Source organism: Oncorhynchus mykiss, chromosome 30 (assembly GCF_057628025.1).
Source record: "Oncorhynchus mykiss isolate SJ-2025 chromosome 30, ASM5762802v1, whole genome shotgun sequence".
NCBI lineage: Eukaryota > Metazoa > Chordata > Actinopteri > Salmoniformes > Salmonidae > Oncorhynchus > Oncorhynchus mykiss.
The window spans coordinates 37,916,473-37,935,346 of record NC_143051.1 but is presented as its reverse complement, the minus strand read 5'-3'; the positions used below and the strand labels follow the sequence as shown (position 1 = coordinate 37,935,346).

The 18,874-nt window shown below is 42.2% G+C and overlaps 1 protein-coding gene across 1 annotated transcript in view; it reads left to right on the top strand.

Annotated features, from left to right (window-relative positions):
• The first annotated feature begins 18,006 nt into the window (after positions 1-18,006).
• The window catches only part of LOC110488472 (dolichyl-diphosphooligosaccharide--protein glycosyltransferase subunit STT3B), a 95,413-nt gene continuing 94,545 nt past the window's right edge, over positions 18,007-18,874 (top strand). Inside the window, exon 1 of the mRNA XM_036970671.2 lies at positions 18,007-18,601. Within this exon, the coding sequence (XP_036826566.1) occupies positions 18,324-18,601 (278 nt within the window). The 5' untranslated portion in view covers positions 18,007-18,323. The remainder of the gene's footprint in view (positions 18,602-18,874) is intronic.

The window sequence follows — 18,874 nt, the reverse complement described above, 5'->3', positions numbered from 1 at the left end:
AGGAATTTCCAGAGTTAACCATCCCTGAGACCAGGTGTGGTAGCGCGTATGTTTAGTAAAGATGTTAGGTCCAGTGGGACTTTTTTTGTAAAAGGTTTATAAATGAAAACATAGCAATGTATCAACCTAAATGACATCAAAGAGGGCCAACCAACTTTCTGGTAGAGAATGCAGTGATGAGTACTAAAATTGTCGCCCGTAATCAAGCACAGTGCGCTATGATAAACTGCATTTAACGGCTTTAATGAAGTGGTAGCTGTGTTCATATCGATGATGTCGCCGTAGGCTAGGACCGATAGGAACGTCGACTGAATAATCTACTTTTTAGCGAGTGGCAGGACCTATTTCTAAGGAAGAAGCCCATTTTTAGTCTCAGCTTCTTAACCAACCCATCATCTACGATTTATAAAAGACAGCTTTTCATCTATCCAGATGCCCAGATATTTGGACACCATCCAAAGTATACAGTGCTTTTGGAAAGTATTCAGACCTCTTGACTTTTTCCACATTTTCTTACGTTACAGCCATACTCTAAAATTGATTAAATCGGGGTGGGTTTCACTCATCAATCCACACACAATATCCCATAATGACATAGCAAAAACAGGTTTTTAGAAATGTTTGCAAATTTATGAAAAACAAAAAACTTAAATATCACATAAATACATAAAAATTCAGACCCTTTACTCAGTACTTTGTTGAAACACCTTTGGCAGCGATGACAGCCTCAAGTCTTCTTGGGTATGATGCTTCAAGCTTGGCACACCTGTATTTGGGGAGTTTCTCCCATTCTTCTCTGCAAATCCTCTGAAGCTCTGTCAGGTTGGATGGGAAGCGTCGCTGCACAGCTATTCTCAGGTCTCTCCAGAAATGTTAGATCGAGTTCAAGTCCGGGATTTTTCTGGGCCACCCAAGGACATTCAGAGACTTGTCCCGAAGCCACTCCTACGTTGTCTTGGCTGTGTGCTTAGGGTCGTTGTCCTGTTGGAAGGTGAACCGTCACCCCAGTCTGAGGTCCTGAGCACTCTGGAGTAGGTTTTCATCAAAGATCTCTCTGCACTTTCCTCCCTTCATCTTTCCCTTGATCCTGACTAGTCTCCCAGTCCCTGCCACCGAATAACATACCCACAGCATGATGCAGCCACTACCATGATTCACCGTAGGGATGGTGCCAGGTTTTCTCCAAACGTGACGCTTGGCATTCAGGCCAAAGAGTTCAACCTTGGTTTCATCAGACCAGAGAATCTTGTTTCTCATTGTCTGAGAGTCCTTTAGGTGCCTTTTGGGAAACTCCAAGCGGGCCGTCATGTGCCCTTCACTGAGACGTGGTTTCCTTCTGGCCACTCTACCATAAAGGCCTGATTGGTGGAGTGCTGCAGAGATGGTTGTCCTTCTGGAAGGTTCTCCCATCTCCACAGAAGAACTCTGGAGCTCTGTCAGAGTGACCATCGGGTTCTTGGTCACCTCCCTGACTAAAGCCCTTCTCCCCCGATTGCTCAGTTTGGCTGGGTGGCCAGCTCTAGGATGAGTCTTGGTGGTTCCAAACTGGAGGCCACTGTGTTCTTGGCGACTTTTTGGCGACCATTTGTAAATAAGGTATTAAGGTTTTTTATTTGTAATACATTTGCAAACATTTCTAAAAACTTGTTTTCGCTTTGTCCTTATGGAGTATTGCATGTAGATTGATGAGGAACATATTTTATTTGATAAATTGTAGAATATGGCTGTAACGTAAAAAAATGTGGAAAAAAGGAAGGGTTCTGACTACTTTCCGAATGCACTGTGTATACTTAAATCATCAGAGTTATTTTTGTGTGCTCTAGAGCACAACATATACTTAGTCTTACTTGCATTCAATACTCATTTCAGGTCAATAAAGTTTTTCTGTAATACAATTAAGGCAGACTGTAGTTCAGATAGAGCCTGGTCAACCCTGGAGGCATTAGCACACAACAGTATTATCGGCATACAACTGCAAGATACAATTTGTCACAGACAAGTCGATATTGTTGATGTAAAAAAGTAAAGGACGAATCGACCCCTGCGGGACACATTTGGTAATATCCAGGAAACCTGATTTAACACCACCAGTAGATACACATTGAGTTTTATCTGTCAAGTAATTTTTTAAGTAGTTACATGCAGCCTGGTCTAGGCCAATTGAGTTAGCAGTGAGTGATCAACACTATCAAAATACTTTGACAGGTCAATGAAGAAGGCAGCGCAATGTTGCCTTTTATCCATACAGTTAACCACATAATTTACAACTAGCAGCAGAGATAGTGCTATGACCTGGTAGAAAACCCGACTGATGTGCAGTACCAATCAAAAGTTTGGACACCAACTTATTCAAGGGTTTTTCTTTATTTTTACCAGTTTCTACATTGTAGAATAATAGTGAATGCATCAAAACTATGAAATAAAACATATGGAATCATGTTTGCCAGCAGCATACCACCCTGCATACCACTGCTGGCTTGCTTTGAAGCTATGCAGGATTGGTCCTGGTCAGTTCCTGGATGGGAGACCAGATGCTGCTGGAAGTGGTGTTGGAGGGCCAATGGCATGCACTCTTTCCTCTGGTCTAAACAAATATCCCAATTCCCCAGGGCAGTGATTGGGGACACTGCCCTGTGTAGGGGTGCCGTCTTTCGAATGGGACGTTAAACAAGTGTCCTGACTCTCTGAGCTCATTAAAGATCCCATGGCACTTATCGTAAGAGTAGGGGTGTTAACCCCGGTGTCCTGGCTCAATTCCCAATCTGGCCCTCAAACCATCACAGTCACCTAATAATCCCCAGTTTACAATTGGCTCATTCATCCCCCTCCTCTCCCCTGTAACTATTCCCCAGGTCGTTGCTGCAAATTAGAACGTATTCTCAGTCAATTTACCTGGTAAAATAACAGATAAATAAATAAAATGTAGTAACCAAAATAGTGTTAACCAAATCTAAATATATTTTATATTTGAGATTCTTCAAAGTAGCCACCCTTTACATTGATGACAGCTTTGCACACTCTTGGCATTCTCTCAACTAGCTTCACCTGGAATGCTTTTCCAACAGTCTTGAAGAAGTTCCCACATATCCTTAGCACTTGTTGGCTGCTTTTCCTTCACTCTGCAGTCCAACTCATCCCAAATCATCTCAATTTAAAATCTCAAATATATTCTGATTTGTTTAAACACTTTTGCTACATGATTCCATATGTATTATTTCATAGTTTTGATGTCTTCACCATTATTTTACAATGTAGACTGATACTGTACATTTAGAAAACATTTAAAAGATAATTAGCTGAGAATGAATCCCTCTAATATTTTAACTAGGCAAGAAAGTTTAGAAATAAGATGATAATTAATAATATTAATAATATGATCTCCCCATAGCTATAGGATCATATGATGTTTAGTTGATGCTCTTCTAGTCATTGCCTCAGGCTTGTGCTGCTGTAGCAGTGCAAAGTCAGTTAAGTAGAAAAGCTACAAATCATAAGTTAGTTGATTTGCCATTAGGATAAGACTCCCAGTCAGCCCGAACCCAGGAGAAACAGAGATGCGAAACAGATGATTCTACAGAATTAAGAGCCATAAGCCCAGTTCTTCGTTTCAGACATGTCTCTTTGTTTGAATGGGGTCAGAGGATGGAGGGATGAAGGAGAAGAAGAGAGAGAGTGCTGCCCCCACTTCCTCTGTCTGTGTGGACTATCAAGTTAATGTGGCTTGTCCAGTCACTTGAATAGAGGAAGGACTTACCAAGAACACAGTTGTTGCATCGTTAATTAAATGCACCCATAGTCTACAAGCAGGTGACACAGCAGCACTGCTGTGAGTGAATGGTATCATGTTATCACTATCGGCCACTGCGTTCTCGTGTCACAGACGCATAGTCACTGGTGAATTCACTGCCTAGCAGCCAGCCTTGTTGGCAGACAGCCTACCCCCCCCCTCCCTCCCCCCGCCCTTCTACTTTCCATCTCTCCCTCCCTCATTTTCTCCATGAGGCCGGCTCAGTTTAACTTCATTTCAGAGATGTGAATGGTGCACTGTGAGACGACGGAGCTAGGGCAACCGGGGAAGAAATGATTAGACACAGCAAGGCCATTGTGGCACGGTCTGGGCCAAGGGCTGCTCGGTATTGAGTCTCAGTTGTTGCATGGCTTTTTGATAACACTTTTTTTTTTTTTTTTACAGACCCAGGCCTGCAGGTTATTCTGACTACAAATCGTGAGAAGACTGTTTTATTAGAAACCTGGAAGAGGAGTGGTCGGTTTCAAGAATGTATTGTGAATTTGAACCTTGAATTAACCTCTACAATCCTACATTTTGTATCATTATGGGAAGGCACATGACACATTCTTTCACTGTCAGCTAAGGAAAGACAGAGGAAAGGAAGATGAAAAGTAGGCTGAAGGGTTCATTCATGTATTGTGTCTTTGCTATGTATTATTCTCTTTGACCTCTAGAATGGCCTGAAGGGGCCCCCTTGTGGCCACTTAAATATTATGCGTTCCTAACACAGGTAACTACCCCAATACAATACACTTGCACACAAATTGCTTATTGCCTTCTGGCTCCTGCAGTTATCTCTGTTTCATTACGGTCAATACACCTTCACTAACAACCTTGCTTCCACCTCTTGCTAACAGTCTGGTTTGTGATATCCTACTGATTAAATGTCTGAGGTCAATTACATGTTAGCTGACAATGCTATCATTCATTCACATTCTTTTTCTATATCATTGACATTGACTTTAGGGTGAAATTTGACCTTAAGGCCCCCATGCAGTCTTTGTAATTCCATTTTTTTTATCATCACTATATGTCTAATAAATCACTGTATGTGTTCATTTAATGAGAATAACTATACAATCATTTATATCCCTGAGCCTCCTTTGGCCCTTGAAATGCTCATTCTGACCTTGTGGGCATTAGGAAACAAATGTGAATATATTTGCAGTACCAGTCAAAATTTTGGACACACCTACTCATTCAAGGGTTTTTCTTTATTTTTAATATTTTCTACATTGTAGAACAATAGTGAAGAAATGAAAACTGTGAAATAACACATTTGAAATCATGTAGTAACCAAAAAAGTGTTAAACAAATCGAAATATATTTTATATTTGAGATTCTTCAAAGTGGCCACTTTTTGCCTTGACGACAGCTTTGCACAATCTTGGCATTCTCTCAACCAACTTTATGAGGAACGCTTTTCCAACAGTCTTGAAGGAGTTCCCACATATGCTGAGCACTTGTTGGCTGCTTTTCCTTCCAACTCATCCTTAACCATCTCAATTGGGTTGAGATCGGGTGACTGTGGAGGCCAGGTCATCTGATGCAGCACCATCACTCTCCTTATTGGTCAAATAGCCCTTACACAGCCAGGAGGTGTGTTTTGGGTCATTGTCCTGTTGAAAAACAAATTATATTCCCACTAAGTGCAAACCAGATGGGATGGCATATCGCTGCAGAATGCTGGCAGCCATGCTGGTTCAGTGTGCCTTGAATTCTAAATAAATCCCAGACAGTGTCACCAGCAAAGAACCCTCACACATAACACCTCCTCCTCCATGCTTCACGGTGGGAACCACGCATGCAGAGATCATCCGTTCACCTACTGTGCATCTCACAAAGACACAGCGGTTGGAACCAAAAATCTAAAATTCGGACTCATCAGACCAAAGGACAGATTTTCACCGGTCTAATGTCCATTGCTCGTGTTTCTTGGCCCAAGCAAGTCTCTTCTTATTATTGGTGTCCTTTAGTAGTGTTTTTTCCCCAGAGGTGCAGTTAACTCTAATGAAATTATCCTCTACAGCAGAGGTAACTCTGGGTCTTCCTTTCCTGTGGCGGTCCTCATGAGAGTCAGTTTCATCATAGCGCTTGATGGTTTTTGGGCACTTGAAGAAACTGTATTGACTGACCTTCATGTCTTAAAGTAATGATGGACTGTCGTTTCTCTTTGCTTATTTGAGCTGTTCTTGCCATAACATGGACTTGGTCTTTTACCAAATAGGGCTATCTTCTGTATACTATCCCTACCTTGTCACAACACAACTTATTGCCTCAAACGCATACAAATTTATTTTGACAAGGCACGCCTGTTAATTTAAATCATGTAAAGGTGACTACCTCATGAAGCTGGTTGAGAGAATGCCAAGAGTGTGCAAAGTTGTCATCAAGGCAAAAAGTGGCTACCTTGAAGAATCTCAAATATAAATTATATTTTTATTTGTTTATCACTTTTTTGGTCACTACATGATTCCATATGTGTTATTTTATAGTTTTGATGTCTTCAATATTATTCTACAATGTAGAAAATAGTAAAACATAAAGATAAACCCTTGAATGAGTGTCCAAACTTATGACTGGTACTGTACATACACAGCCCTGATTGGCTGATAGGATGGTCTAGAGACCACCCCCTTACCCAAATGAACAGTTATCGGTCTATTATAATCAGATCTCATTGTGACATCATGATGTGGGCCAAATGTTCCATCCCTATCAGACCTCAGGATAAGACCCAGATGCAGACCGTTCGAAAGTCATAAAAGTTTATTACAAAAACAGGGGGCAGACAAATGACAGGTCAAGGGCAGGCAGAGGTCAGTAATCCAGAGCAGTGTCACAAGGTACAGAACAACAGGCAGGCTCAAGGTCAGGGCAGACAGAGGTCAGTAATCCAGGGCAGTGTCACAATATACAGAACGGCAGGCAGAATGGTCAAAACCGAGAAAACTAGAAAACAGGGACTAGAGAGGAAAGACAGGAGTACGGGAATAACGCTAATAGGCTTGACGAAACACACAGAAAACACAGGTATAAATGCACAGGGGACAATGGGGCAAATGGGCGACACTTGGAGGGGGGTGGACACAAGCACCTGTCACGCCCTGACCTGAGATATCTCTGTTTTCTTTATAGTTTGGTTAGGTCAGGGTATGACTAGGGTGGCTACGCTAGTTTTTGTATTGTATAGGGGTTTTTGTATGTCTTGGGTTTTTGTAGCTCTAGGTGATTTGTATGTCTATGGTGGCCTGATATGGTTCCCAATCAGAGGCAGCTGTTTATCGTTGTCTCTGATTGGGGATCATATTTAGGTAGCCATTTCCCTTTGGTGTTGGTGGGATCTTGTCTATGTGTAGTTGCCTGTCAGCACTTGTTTGTATTGTTCGTTTTGTTAGTTTGTTCAGTGTTCATTCTTTAAATAAATATGAATGTACGCATACCACGCTGCGCCTTGGACCGATCCTTTTAATGAACGTGACAGAAGCAGCGTGTTCAGGAGGAATGGACCTGGGAGGAGATTTTGAATGGAGCAGGACCCTGGACGCAGGCTGGGGAGTATCGCAGTCCTAAGGAGGAGATAGAGGCAGCGAAAGCAGAATGGCGATATTACGAGGAGTTGTACCAACGAGACAAGCATCAGAGGCAGCCCCATAAAACATTTGGAGGGGGCACACGGGGAGATTGGCTGAGTCAGGTTGGAGACCTGAGCCAACTCCTCGTGCTTACCGTGGGGAGCGTGTGACTGGTCAGACACTGTGTGACGCAGTGATGCGCATGGTGTCTCCAGTTCGCATTCATAGCCCGGTGCGCTCTATTCCAGCTCCTGGCATTTGCCGGACTAGAATGGGCATCCAGCCAGGATGGATGGTGCCGGCTCAGCGCTCCTGGTCTCCAGTACACCTCCTTGGACCAGGATATCCTGCGTCAGCTCTGCGTACTGTGTCTCCGGTGTGTCTGCACAGCCCAGTGCGTCCTGTGCTAGCGCCCCACAATTGCCGGGCTCAAGTGAACATCCAGCCAGGACGCATTGTGCCAGCTCTACGCTCCAGATCTCCAGTGCACCTCCACAGTCCAGTACGTCATGTGCCTCCTCCCCGCACTCGCCCTGAGGTGCATGTCACCAGCCCGGTACCACCAGTGCCGGCACCATGCTCCAGACCTCCAGTGTGCCTCCACAGTCCAGTACGTCCTGTGCCTCCTCCCCGCACTCGCCCTGAGGTGCGTGTCTTCAGCCCGGTGCCACCAGTGCCAGTACCACGCACCAGACCTCCTGTGCGCCTCCACAATCCAGTACGTCCTGTGAGAGTTCCCAATCCAGAGCTTCCGAAGACAGTTCCCAGTCCAGAGCTTCCGGCGACAGTTCCCAGTCCAGAGCTTCCGGCGAGAGTTCCCAGTCCAGAGCTTCCGGCGACAGTTCCCAGTCCAGAACTTACGGCGAGAGTTCCCAATCCAGAGCTTCCGGCGACAGTTCCCAATCCAGAGCTTCCGGAGACAGTTCCCAGTCCAGAGCTTCCATCGACGTTTCACAGTCCGGAACCTCCAACGACGGGCCACAGTCCGGAACCTCCAACAATGGGCCACAGTCCGGAACTTCCAATGACGGGCCACAGTCCGGAAACTCCAACGACGGTCCACAGTCCGGAACCTCCAACGACGGAACCGGAGCCGCCACCGAGGGGGGGGGGGGGGGGGGGGGGTACTGTCACGCCCTGACCTGAGATACCTCTGTTATCTTTATATTTTGGTTAGGTCAGGGTGTGACTAGGGGTGTCTATGGTGGCCTGATATGGTTCCCAATCAGAGGCAGCTGTTTATCGTTGTCTCTGATTGGGGATCATATTTAGGGAGCCATTTCTCTTTGGTGTTGGTGGGATCTTGTCTATGTGTAGTTGCCTGTCAGCACTCGTTTGTATAGCTTCACGCTTTGTTATTTTGTTAGTTTGTTCAGTGTTTCATTCTTTAAATAAATAAGAATGTACGCATACCACGCTGCGCCTTGGTCCGATCCTTATAATGAACGTGACAGCACCAGACTGGTGAAACAGATGAGTGTGACAATCCCACCTGAACAGGCTGAAATTCCAGATTTTTTACATAAAACAGATATTTATTACATAAAAAGGACCTTATCAGAATTTTTACATTTCGAACTAGGTTTCCATCCAATTGGAGAAAGGTTTTCATGGGAATATTAGAAATCTGCAGAAACATGTTTGCATTTTCCCACCAGTGGTGTGTTTCCACCAAACTGACTTGTTGCAGATAACAATCTGAGTGCACACAAAATTGACTTTTTCGCTTAAGTTTTCATGTACCGAATAAAAATCTAAAGTTCAATGTGTTTCCATCGCATTTTCAACTCTAGTTTTGTCACAAAAACATATGCGTGAAATAGCGAATGTGCCTACTCTGGTCAGCTCTCAGATCCAGTGCAGGTAGGCTGTGCAGGTTGGATAGTCTACATGATGAGATTACTATGAATAAGAGCGAGAATATTTGTATTTGTCAAACGGCAGTCAAGCATCAACCACCAATCATCAGAAGACCCTCGTTATTTGTTGGAAAGGAGCATCAAGATCACTGTGCACTTTCACCACCCTGTGAAGTTCATCATAACTTATTTCAGCTGTAGCCTACTACACTGCATGGTTTTCCAAGTCGTAGTGGGAGGACCACACACTGTGTCATCGCGGGACTCCAAGTTTACGTCGATATGATGGTGGTTATATCAATATTTGCTCATAAAGGCGATTCCACCGCCATTTCTCGCGTAATTAATTTGACAGACACAAAAGGTTCCCACTATGTCGAACGAACAAACGATCTGTAGGCATTTATAAAAGTGTAGCAAAACTTCCTGTTTCCGTCACAGCTGTCGTGATTTTATTTATGTGGTATGACTTTACTCGCATAAAACCTGTGGAAACTTGGTTAGAGTGTGGAAATATCATGAAAAAACAGGAAAATCATGTTTTAATTGCACTGCCCCTTTAAAACCGACATGGAACCTGTTTGGATCATTGGTCATCATGATTGATGTAATTCAGTGGAGCAGACTTCTGCTCTTCTTGTATAGAATATTGCTGCCAGAATATTGATGTCTAGTTTTGGGGGTGTCACCCAAGTAACACCCCATCAATCTGTTGTTTTTCAAATTAAACGGCAAGCGTTTGGAAGCTCAAGAATGTCAGAGCGAGGCTATTTGTCAGCCGAGGCAGCTTGGAAATTGGGAGGCACACTTGTTTTCAACATCTGAATCCTAGTTTTGTCCGTGGAATGATGTCAGGCGAAGTTCAACTGTTTTTCACATGTAACGTTTCTCATTCCTGAATTGCAGGCCATCAACCACAGGAGGCATCATGGGAAGCAGCTAGGTCCTAAAGACCTTTTAGTATAGGAAGGCTTTTTGTTAATAGCTGTGCTCTGTAGTGTCCTCGTTCTTTGAAGCATCAGCTGTGTTTTTGTTTCATTTGCCCTGACTAGCTGTGTTATTATTGATATAGTTTGAAATGCAGTTACATGATTGATCTTGACCAGAACAAATTGTTTAAAGGACATTACAATTGAAAAGTAAAGCTTCTCAGATCTTTTCAGTCCTCAATCGTGGTCTTTTGGAAGCCTTTTTTTCTAAGAGCGTATAGTACTCCGAACTAACACAACCCATTTTGGGGATGGCTGATATGATATTGCAAGTATGTCTTGGCATGTCGGGCAAGCCAGAGTCCGTAGTCTCACATTGTCGGCCTACTACTATGCAAAGTGCTGTAAATCTGTCCAAGTGAGACTATAGTCAAAGTGACTCACTCTCAGACAAACACACTTTCAGAGCAAATTTGCCCGCTTACGGTTGAGTGAATGAATGAAAGCTGCCAAACAGGGTTAAGACAGTTGATACCCACATATTAACACCAGAGCTCCTTTGGCTTCCTGCGCCCGTTAACACCACTTCGCAGAACCAAAGGTTGTTTGTGTTAAAAGGAAATGAACAATGCTTTGGCGAAATTGAATTAGGTATTAAGTTGCCATAGAAACGTGATTTTCATTTGGGCAGGATTAATAGAGCATTAATACACTTGTATTTATTTTTTTGAACCTGCTCCTACCTTTGTAATACGTGAGTAGAACCCAACTGTAGGTTGGCTATGTGAACGTGTTGAAGAGGACACAACAATGGCTTGCATTTTTCTGTTGTGTCCGTCTCTATTTGATGCATTTTTACCTTGTAGAGTACTATAGGCTTTCCAGGTCTGTTTTCTGTTTTTTACATTTTTTATTTGTTTTCTTGATAAAATACGGTGTCTTCGGTCAGCATAAATAGAGATACTTTTACAATTGCAACCTTGTAGGCCTATTTTCCACTAGTGACTGTGATGCACAGCTGCATATGCTGTGCCGTTCCAGAGGTTGTACCCCTGTTAGAATAGGTAGAGAGTCAACGCGTGCAGGCTCTGGAGCAACGCATGCTGCTTAGCCCATTATACTGTTAAAAGTCCCTGCTTTCATACATAAACATTGAAATAGTCTCCAACTCGATTTGGTAAATTGTCGAGCTTGTATAATAAGAGAACGAAGCTGCTAAAAAGATTCTAAAGAATAGACTAAACATCTGACTTTGTTATAAACCAATGGGGACAAAAACATCCTGTCTCTGTGTTTTTAACATGCAAGTGATGTAGGTTAAATTATTATCCTTTTTAAATGATCGTTTGGTAAGTCGCTTGCCCTGGCTTTTATGCAGTAGCTTCTTTAGGTTATTGTGCAAGGCAAGGCAAGGCAAGGCAAGTGGTTAACGCTGGAACTTCATGTGTTTGCTTTTCTGAATCCTCTTGATTTCCAACTAGTATAACAGATTGTGCCACCAAATAACACTCTACACTACGATTCACACGCCATCTGCATGAAATTGGAGGCATCGTTAAAAAGCACATTGCAAAATACGTATCCGCGACTTGCCCCAGCTTACATAAGGAGAAGAAGCACAATTTTGAGTGATTTGAGATGATCGGAGGCCTACTGTGTGAAACCCCGACAAATTGATTGAGCCGATCGATAGATGTAAAGAATGGGACTTCTACTCCAAAGCTCTCAGACAGACTATGTCTGTTTCAAATACCCATTCATTTGGATGGTATTGTGGTACCACCAGCAGGCCTCTTTATCTTCTCAACCTCAGAGCAGACCCTGCTTATCCCTTATGAGCCAACAGACAAATAGAGGATCATGACTATTTTCAACCTAATGTTGCTCACCACCGATGACTGTACATCTTTGTGTTTTGCTCGAGAGCCAAGAGCAAAGGGGGCCTTTTTGCCCCCCTGTTTATGCCTACTTGTGTACACATGTGAGCCATGACAAGTAAGTTATGAACCTCAGATTGCTCACTCAATTTTAAGCCCCCAAACCGCCATCTTGAACGAGAATGGCTTACCAAGAAAAGCTTCCAAAAGGAAGCGGAAGAGCGAAGGCCCAGCTGAACTCCCGCCATCTTGAATCTTCGTATGCAAAGCCAGTAAACAAGAAACAATGAAAGACAGAGAGGAACAAACAGACACTCAAGGCTCTCTCTCAGGAGACAGAAGCAAGCGAATCTGCCCTGTGCGGCATCTGGACCCAAAGCAGCTTGTTTTCATCTGTGCTGTGACAATGCCATTGAAACTATCTTCACAGCATTGTATTTTTTCATAGATTTTATGGAGGCTAATGTTACTGTTGTGGAATATGCAGGCATTTGTGATGAATGAGAGACACTTTCTCTGGCTGAATTCGGCCCTTTGGCTCTGAGCTGCAATAATAGCACACTTATGCAGTGGTTTGTCTGTATTACGGACCTAATCCGATTCTGGTCTACCTGCAAGGCATCACACTATCACTCTTTCTTCAATACTGTTCTCTCTTAGTCTATTATTCTTTATCCTGTCTCAGCCTATACAATCTTGCTGCTTTGTTCATTCCTTGAATTCCCCTCTTAAATCTGTGCCTGTCTTTCCCTCCATCCTTCATCTGCTTCTCTTTATCCCCCTCTTATCTCTCTCTATACAGGCTCACTGTTAAGCTGGCCCAAGATTCAATTACCCACCAATGTTCTACAATGAATATCCTTCCCATTTTCTATGTGACCCAATGGTCACTTGTTCTGTACATTGACTGTGAAAGTTGATAGACTCTTATGTGTTCATTGTCTTGTTGTTGTTCTAAGGTATAACACAACAGCACAATGAACACATAAGAGGCTATCAACGTTTACAGTCAGTAACGTATACCACACTGAGGCAACACAGATGTTGCATTGGAGGGAAGTGAGTTGAATAAAATTATTGTTAGATAGGCTATCTATTGAATTATGTTCACATCGTATTCTTCTTTATATCTATTAACATTCGATGTTTCTCAAGATCACGGTTTAAAAAATGATATTCAATGGCCTTGTATTTCGTAGACAAGCCTACTTCGTTATTGTTCTGGGGTAAAATGCTGTGAAGAGATATTTTCAAGGGCAAGGACTGTGTATTTTGACTTGAATTATGAACCTAATGTAAACATAACAGTATGCAACATATACTCTATTCCAGCAACGTGTCAAGTTTAACTTTTTTTTGGATTTATTTATATCAGTTGAATATAAAGTGGTATGCATTATAGTAATAAGTACTGTTATAATACCCACATTAGTTTTCCCTCCAGGGATGTAAACTACCCATGAGTCTTTCTTGTCTCATGGAAAATATTGTGATGAATGTGTTTGATTTTGCACAATGTTATATCCAATATTATAGCCTTTAAATCATTAAATCTATTGATCTTCAATCAATCGTATCACACTCAATTAAAGAAACTCACCCATTTTCTCTGTTGATGCCTCCTTGTGTAAAAAGTGTAGAATAAAAACTGTAAACTGTACTATCCAGAGAGCTACAGTGCATTCGGAAACTATTCCGATTTTCCCACGTTTTGTTACGTTACAGCCTTATTCTAAAATTGATGAAATACATTTGGTTCCTCATCAATCTACACACAATACCCAATAACAGGTTTTTATAGAAAGGTTTGCAAATGTATAAAATTTTTAAACAGAAATACCCCATTTACATAAGTATTCAGACCCTTCGTAAGAGACTCGAAATTGAGTGCAGGTGCATCCTGTTTCCATTGATCATTCTTGAGATGTTTCTACAACTTGGAGTCCACCTGTGGTAAATTCAATTGATTGGACATGATTTGGAAAGGCACACACCTGACTATATAAGGTCCCACAGTAGACAGTGCATGTCAGAGCAAAAACCAAGGCATGAGGTCAAAGGAATTGTCTGTAAAGCTCAGAGACAGGATTGTGTGGAGGCACAGATCTAGTGAAGGGTACCAAAACATTTCTGCAGCATTGCAGGTCCCCAACAGCACAGTGGCCTCCGTCATTCTATAATGGAAGAAGTTTGGAACCACCAAGACTCTTCCTAGAGCTGGCCACCCAGCCAAACTGAGCAATCTGGGGAGAAGGGCCTTGGTCAGGGAGGTGGCCAAGAACCTGATGGTCACTCTGATAGAGCTCCAGAGTTCTTCTGTGGAGATGGGAGAATCTACCAGAAGGACAACCATCTCTGCAGCACTCCACCAATCAGGCTTTTATGGTAGAGCGGCCAGACGGAAGCGACTCCTCAGTAAAAGGCACATGACAGCCCACTTGAGTTTGCCAAAAGGCACCTAAAGGACTCTCAGACCATTGGAAACAAGATTCTCTCGTCTGATGAAACCAAGAACTCTTTGGCCTGAATGCCAAGCATCCCGTCTGGAGGAAACCTGGCATCATCCATACGGTGAGGCATGGTGGTGGCAGCATCATGCTGTATGGATGTTTTTTAGCGTTAGGGACTGGGAGGGATTGAGGTGAAGATGAACAGAGCAAAGTACAGAGAGATCTTTGATGAAAACATGCTCCAAAGCACTCAGGATCTCAGACTAGGGCGAAGGTTCCCCTTCCAACAGGACAATGAGAATGCCCCTCTCCCCACCGATGTGATTACTACTTCTGAGGGTTTAGCGCTTGAGGCAGTCACCTCATTCAAGTACTTGGGAGTATGGCTAGATGGTACACTGTCCTTCTCTGAGCACATATCAAAGCTGCAGGCTAAAGTTAAATCTTTACTTGGCTTCTTCTATCGTAGTCACTCCTCTTTCACCCCATCTGCCAAATTAACCCTGATTCAGATGACCATCCTACCCATGCTAGATTACGGAGATGTAATTTATAGATCGGAAGGTAAGGGTGCTCTCGAGCAGCTAGATGGACATTATCATTCGGCCATCAGATTTGCCATCAATGCTCCTAATAGGACACATCACCGCACTCTATACTCCTCTGTAAACTGGTCATCTCTGTATACCCGTCGCAAGACGGGTTGTTGCTTATTTATAAAACTCTCTTAGGCCTTACTCTCCCCGTATCTGAGATATCTACTGCAGCCCTCATCCTCCACACACAAAACCCCTTCTGCCAGTCACATTCTGTTAAAGGTCCCCAAAGCACACACATCTCTGGGTCGCTCGTCTTTTCAGTTCGCTGCAGCTAGCGACTGGAACGAGCTGCAACAAACACTCAAACTGGACAATTTTATCTCCATCTCTTCATTCAAAGACTCAATCATGGACACTCTTACTGACAGTTGTGTCTGCTTCGCTTGATGTATTCTTGCTTCTACCTTTTTGCTGTTGTCTGTGCCCAATAATGTTTGTACCATGTTGTGCTGCTGCCATGCCGTGTTGCTACCATGTTGTTGTCATGTTGTGTTGCTGCCATACTTTGTTGTTGTCTTAGGTCTCTCTTTATGTAGTGTTGTGGTGTCTCTCTTGTCGTGATGTGTGTTTTGTTTTATATTTGATATTTTTAATCCCAGCCCCCGTCCACGCAGGAGGCCTTTTGCCTTTTGGTAGGCCCTCATTGTAAATAAGAATTTGGTCTTAACTGACTTGCCTAGTTAAATAAAGGTAAAATAAAATGACCCTAAGTACACAGCCAAGACAATGCAGGAGTGGCTTAGGGAGTCTCTGAATGTCCTTTAGTGGCCCAGCTAGAGCCCGGACTTGAACCCGATCGAACATCTCTGGAGAGACCTGGAAATAGCTGTGCAGCAACGCACCCCATCCAACCCGACAGAGCTTGAGAGGATCTGCAGAGAAGAAATCAAGAAACTCCCCAAATACAGGTGTGCCAAGCTTGTAGCGTCATACCCAAGAAAACTCAAGGCTGTAATCGCTGGGTCTGAATAGTTATGTAAATGTGTTATTTCAGTTTATTCATTTTAATACGTTTGCAAAAATGTCTAAAAACCTGTTTTTTCTTTGTCATTATGGGGTATTGTGTGTAGATTGATGAGGAAAACTATTCAATCCATTTTAGAATAAGGCTGGAACGTAACAAAGCTTGGAAAAAGTCAAGGGGTCTGAATACTTTCCAAATGCACTGTATACCTAAGTTACACAATGATGTCTTTGCTGGCGGACAGATAGTGATGAGAACACATGGCCAGTGGACTTAAATTCACTGGCCACTTTAATAATGGAACACAAGTCACTTTAATAGTGCTTACATATTTTCCATTACTCATCTCATATGTATATACTGTGTTCTATTCTATTGTATTTTAATCTATGCCGCTCCGACATTGCTTGTCCAAATATTTATATATTTTTAATTCCATTTATTTACTTAAGATTTGTATGTATTGTGTGTATTGTTGTGAAATTGTTAGATATCACTGCACTGTTGGAGCTAGAAACACAAGCATTTCACTACACCAGCAATAACATCTGCTAAACATGTGTATGTGGCCAATACAATTTGATTTGATCTTCATTAATACCCATGCCCCAGCAGAGAACATCCAAGGGCAATAGAAATATCACTTCACATTAAAAATGATTCATCTTCACAATCTTACGGTCTCTCGCTTGTCTACAAGACAAGACAACCCATTCCATTCCTTTTAACCTAACCTATCCTATCAGTGGGATAAAAACTTTACTTCAGAATAATGCATATTTTGGAATATCTCCTATTGTAAGCGATATCCAGGTGAATGGCATAGGTCTACTAGATACGAAATTCAACAATCGTTTATTAAGGGATATTTTCTACAGGAAGTCTATTCCCTCTTTGATATTTTGTTGGGCTTCATCGTTTGATGTAAACTGGCGCCATGCTCGGCTCACTCCACACACATTTATGGTGATCAATAAAGTAAAGGAGATCTCCTTTAAGATTATCCATAGATTCTATTCGTGTAATGGCTTGTTTTCTAAATATATACCTGACGTTACCAGTGAATGCAGTTTTTGTGAACTAGAAACTGAATCTATTGAACATTTATTATGTCATTGTTTACATAGTGAAGTGTTCTGGACTGATAATATAATATCTTGGCCACAAAATGCGTACAACCTTTGACAATTCTAAGTTTGACATATACCACACTGATTCCGCAATTGAACGTGAGTATGTCATAAATCTCTTAATTTTATTAGGAAAAATGATCATACACAAATCAAAATTTATTAAGAAAAGGCCCCTTTTCTTATTTTTTAAAATCTGATTTGGACAACTATTTAGAGTCATTAAAAAGTATACAAAACAAAATGCAAAAAAAAAATATTCGCTTACATGTCTGTATTTGAATTGATATAATGTGGATTTTTTGTTTTTGTCTTTTTTGTTCTCTTATTTTTTTGTGGAATCCCTCTGTCTGTTCTGTTTATGTTTCGCTATTTAATAAAATAAAAAAAATACATTTCCATGGTTCCATGTTTGTGATTTTTTTAAATTATTGTTGCCAAATACTTCATACATAAACAAAAATTCAAAAATTCTATCCCAAAATTACACATTTGTTTTGATTGAATTTAATTATCTTGTTAAGATATTATCCCTAGTAAACAACAACTATATTAACACCTTCCTGAATCATTTGAATTCGTTTTTTTCGGAGTGAATACAATTGCACTAAAATTGTTTATTTTTTAAATGATTTTATTGATATTTTTTGTATGTTTGAGTATTTTCTTGTTAATACCTGTGTTTTGTTTTGTTAGACGTGTTTGATGTAACAATGTAAGTTGATTTTTGTAATATGAATAATAAAAATAAAAAAAAATACATTTCCAGGGTTTTCAACGTTCTTACGTAGGTTCTGATATTCCATTGGTAATCAAATCGGTCTGTTATCATAGTACTTGCGCGGGATTGGTTTTTGAATATCCAACCGCTCAGCAGTCTTTGGCTCCGCCTTGTTGTACCTGTCGTTCTGTGAGAGGCTGTCAGGGTTTTCTATTGTCCCGCCCATTCCCTCCCATCTGATTACATTTTACAAGAGCGTGTGCGATGTAATGGTGGTTGTCACTGACGAATGTGAATTAAAAAAAGCCGGTGGACACAGTGAAGATAAGGAGACTAAACCACGTCAAAAAACCTTGGGCGCTGTACGGGAATAGCGGGAGATAGGGGAGCGTGACAGGAGGGTGCTCACTACTCTTTCAAACGCGACCGATGCCGCAAACCACGCAGAATATGGCGGAGCAGCACACAGCCACGGACGGCAAGCACAAAGCGTCTCCGAATGCCGGAGGATCGGTGCATGGTAACAGCCGACCCAACGCCGTGGGTGGAGGGGGGAAAGGAGGCCTCTCTGGCGGACTGGCACAGCCAGCGGGGTGGCAGTCCTTACTCTCGTTTACTATTCTTTTTCTGGCCTGGTTGGCAGGCTTCAGTTCTAGACTTTTTGCAGTGATCCGGTTCGAGAGCATCATCCACGAGTTCGATCCATGGTAAGTAACGTTAGCAAACTGCAGTATTAGCTAGCGAGCCAAAGCTAACGTTGGTTGCGTTAGTCAATAGGATTGCTAGCCAGAAGCGGAGTCATGTTTGCTGCTGTTCTAGATGGGTTGATGCCTAGCTTCATTGACTGTATGGTAATGTCTCGTGATCGGTGTCTCCCTGACCTCATAATGCTGTTTTTGTAGCCAACTTTCATGGCGCACAACTTCCCGGTTGTAAAAACTTTCCCTGCTTTCCCCCGGACCGTCTTTGAAAAATTATGA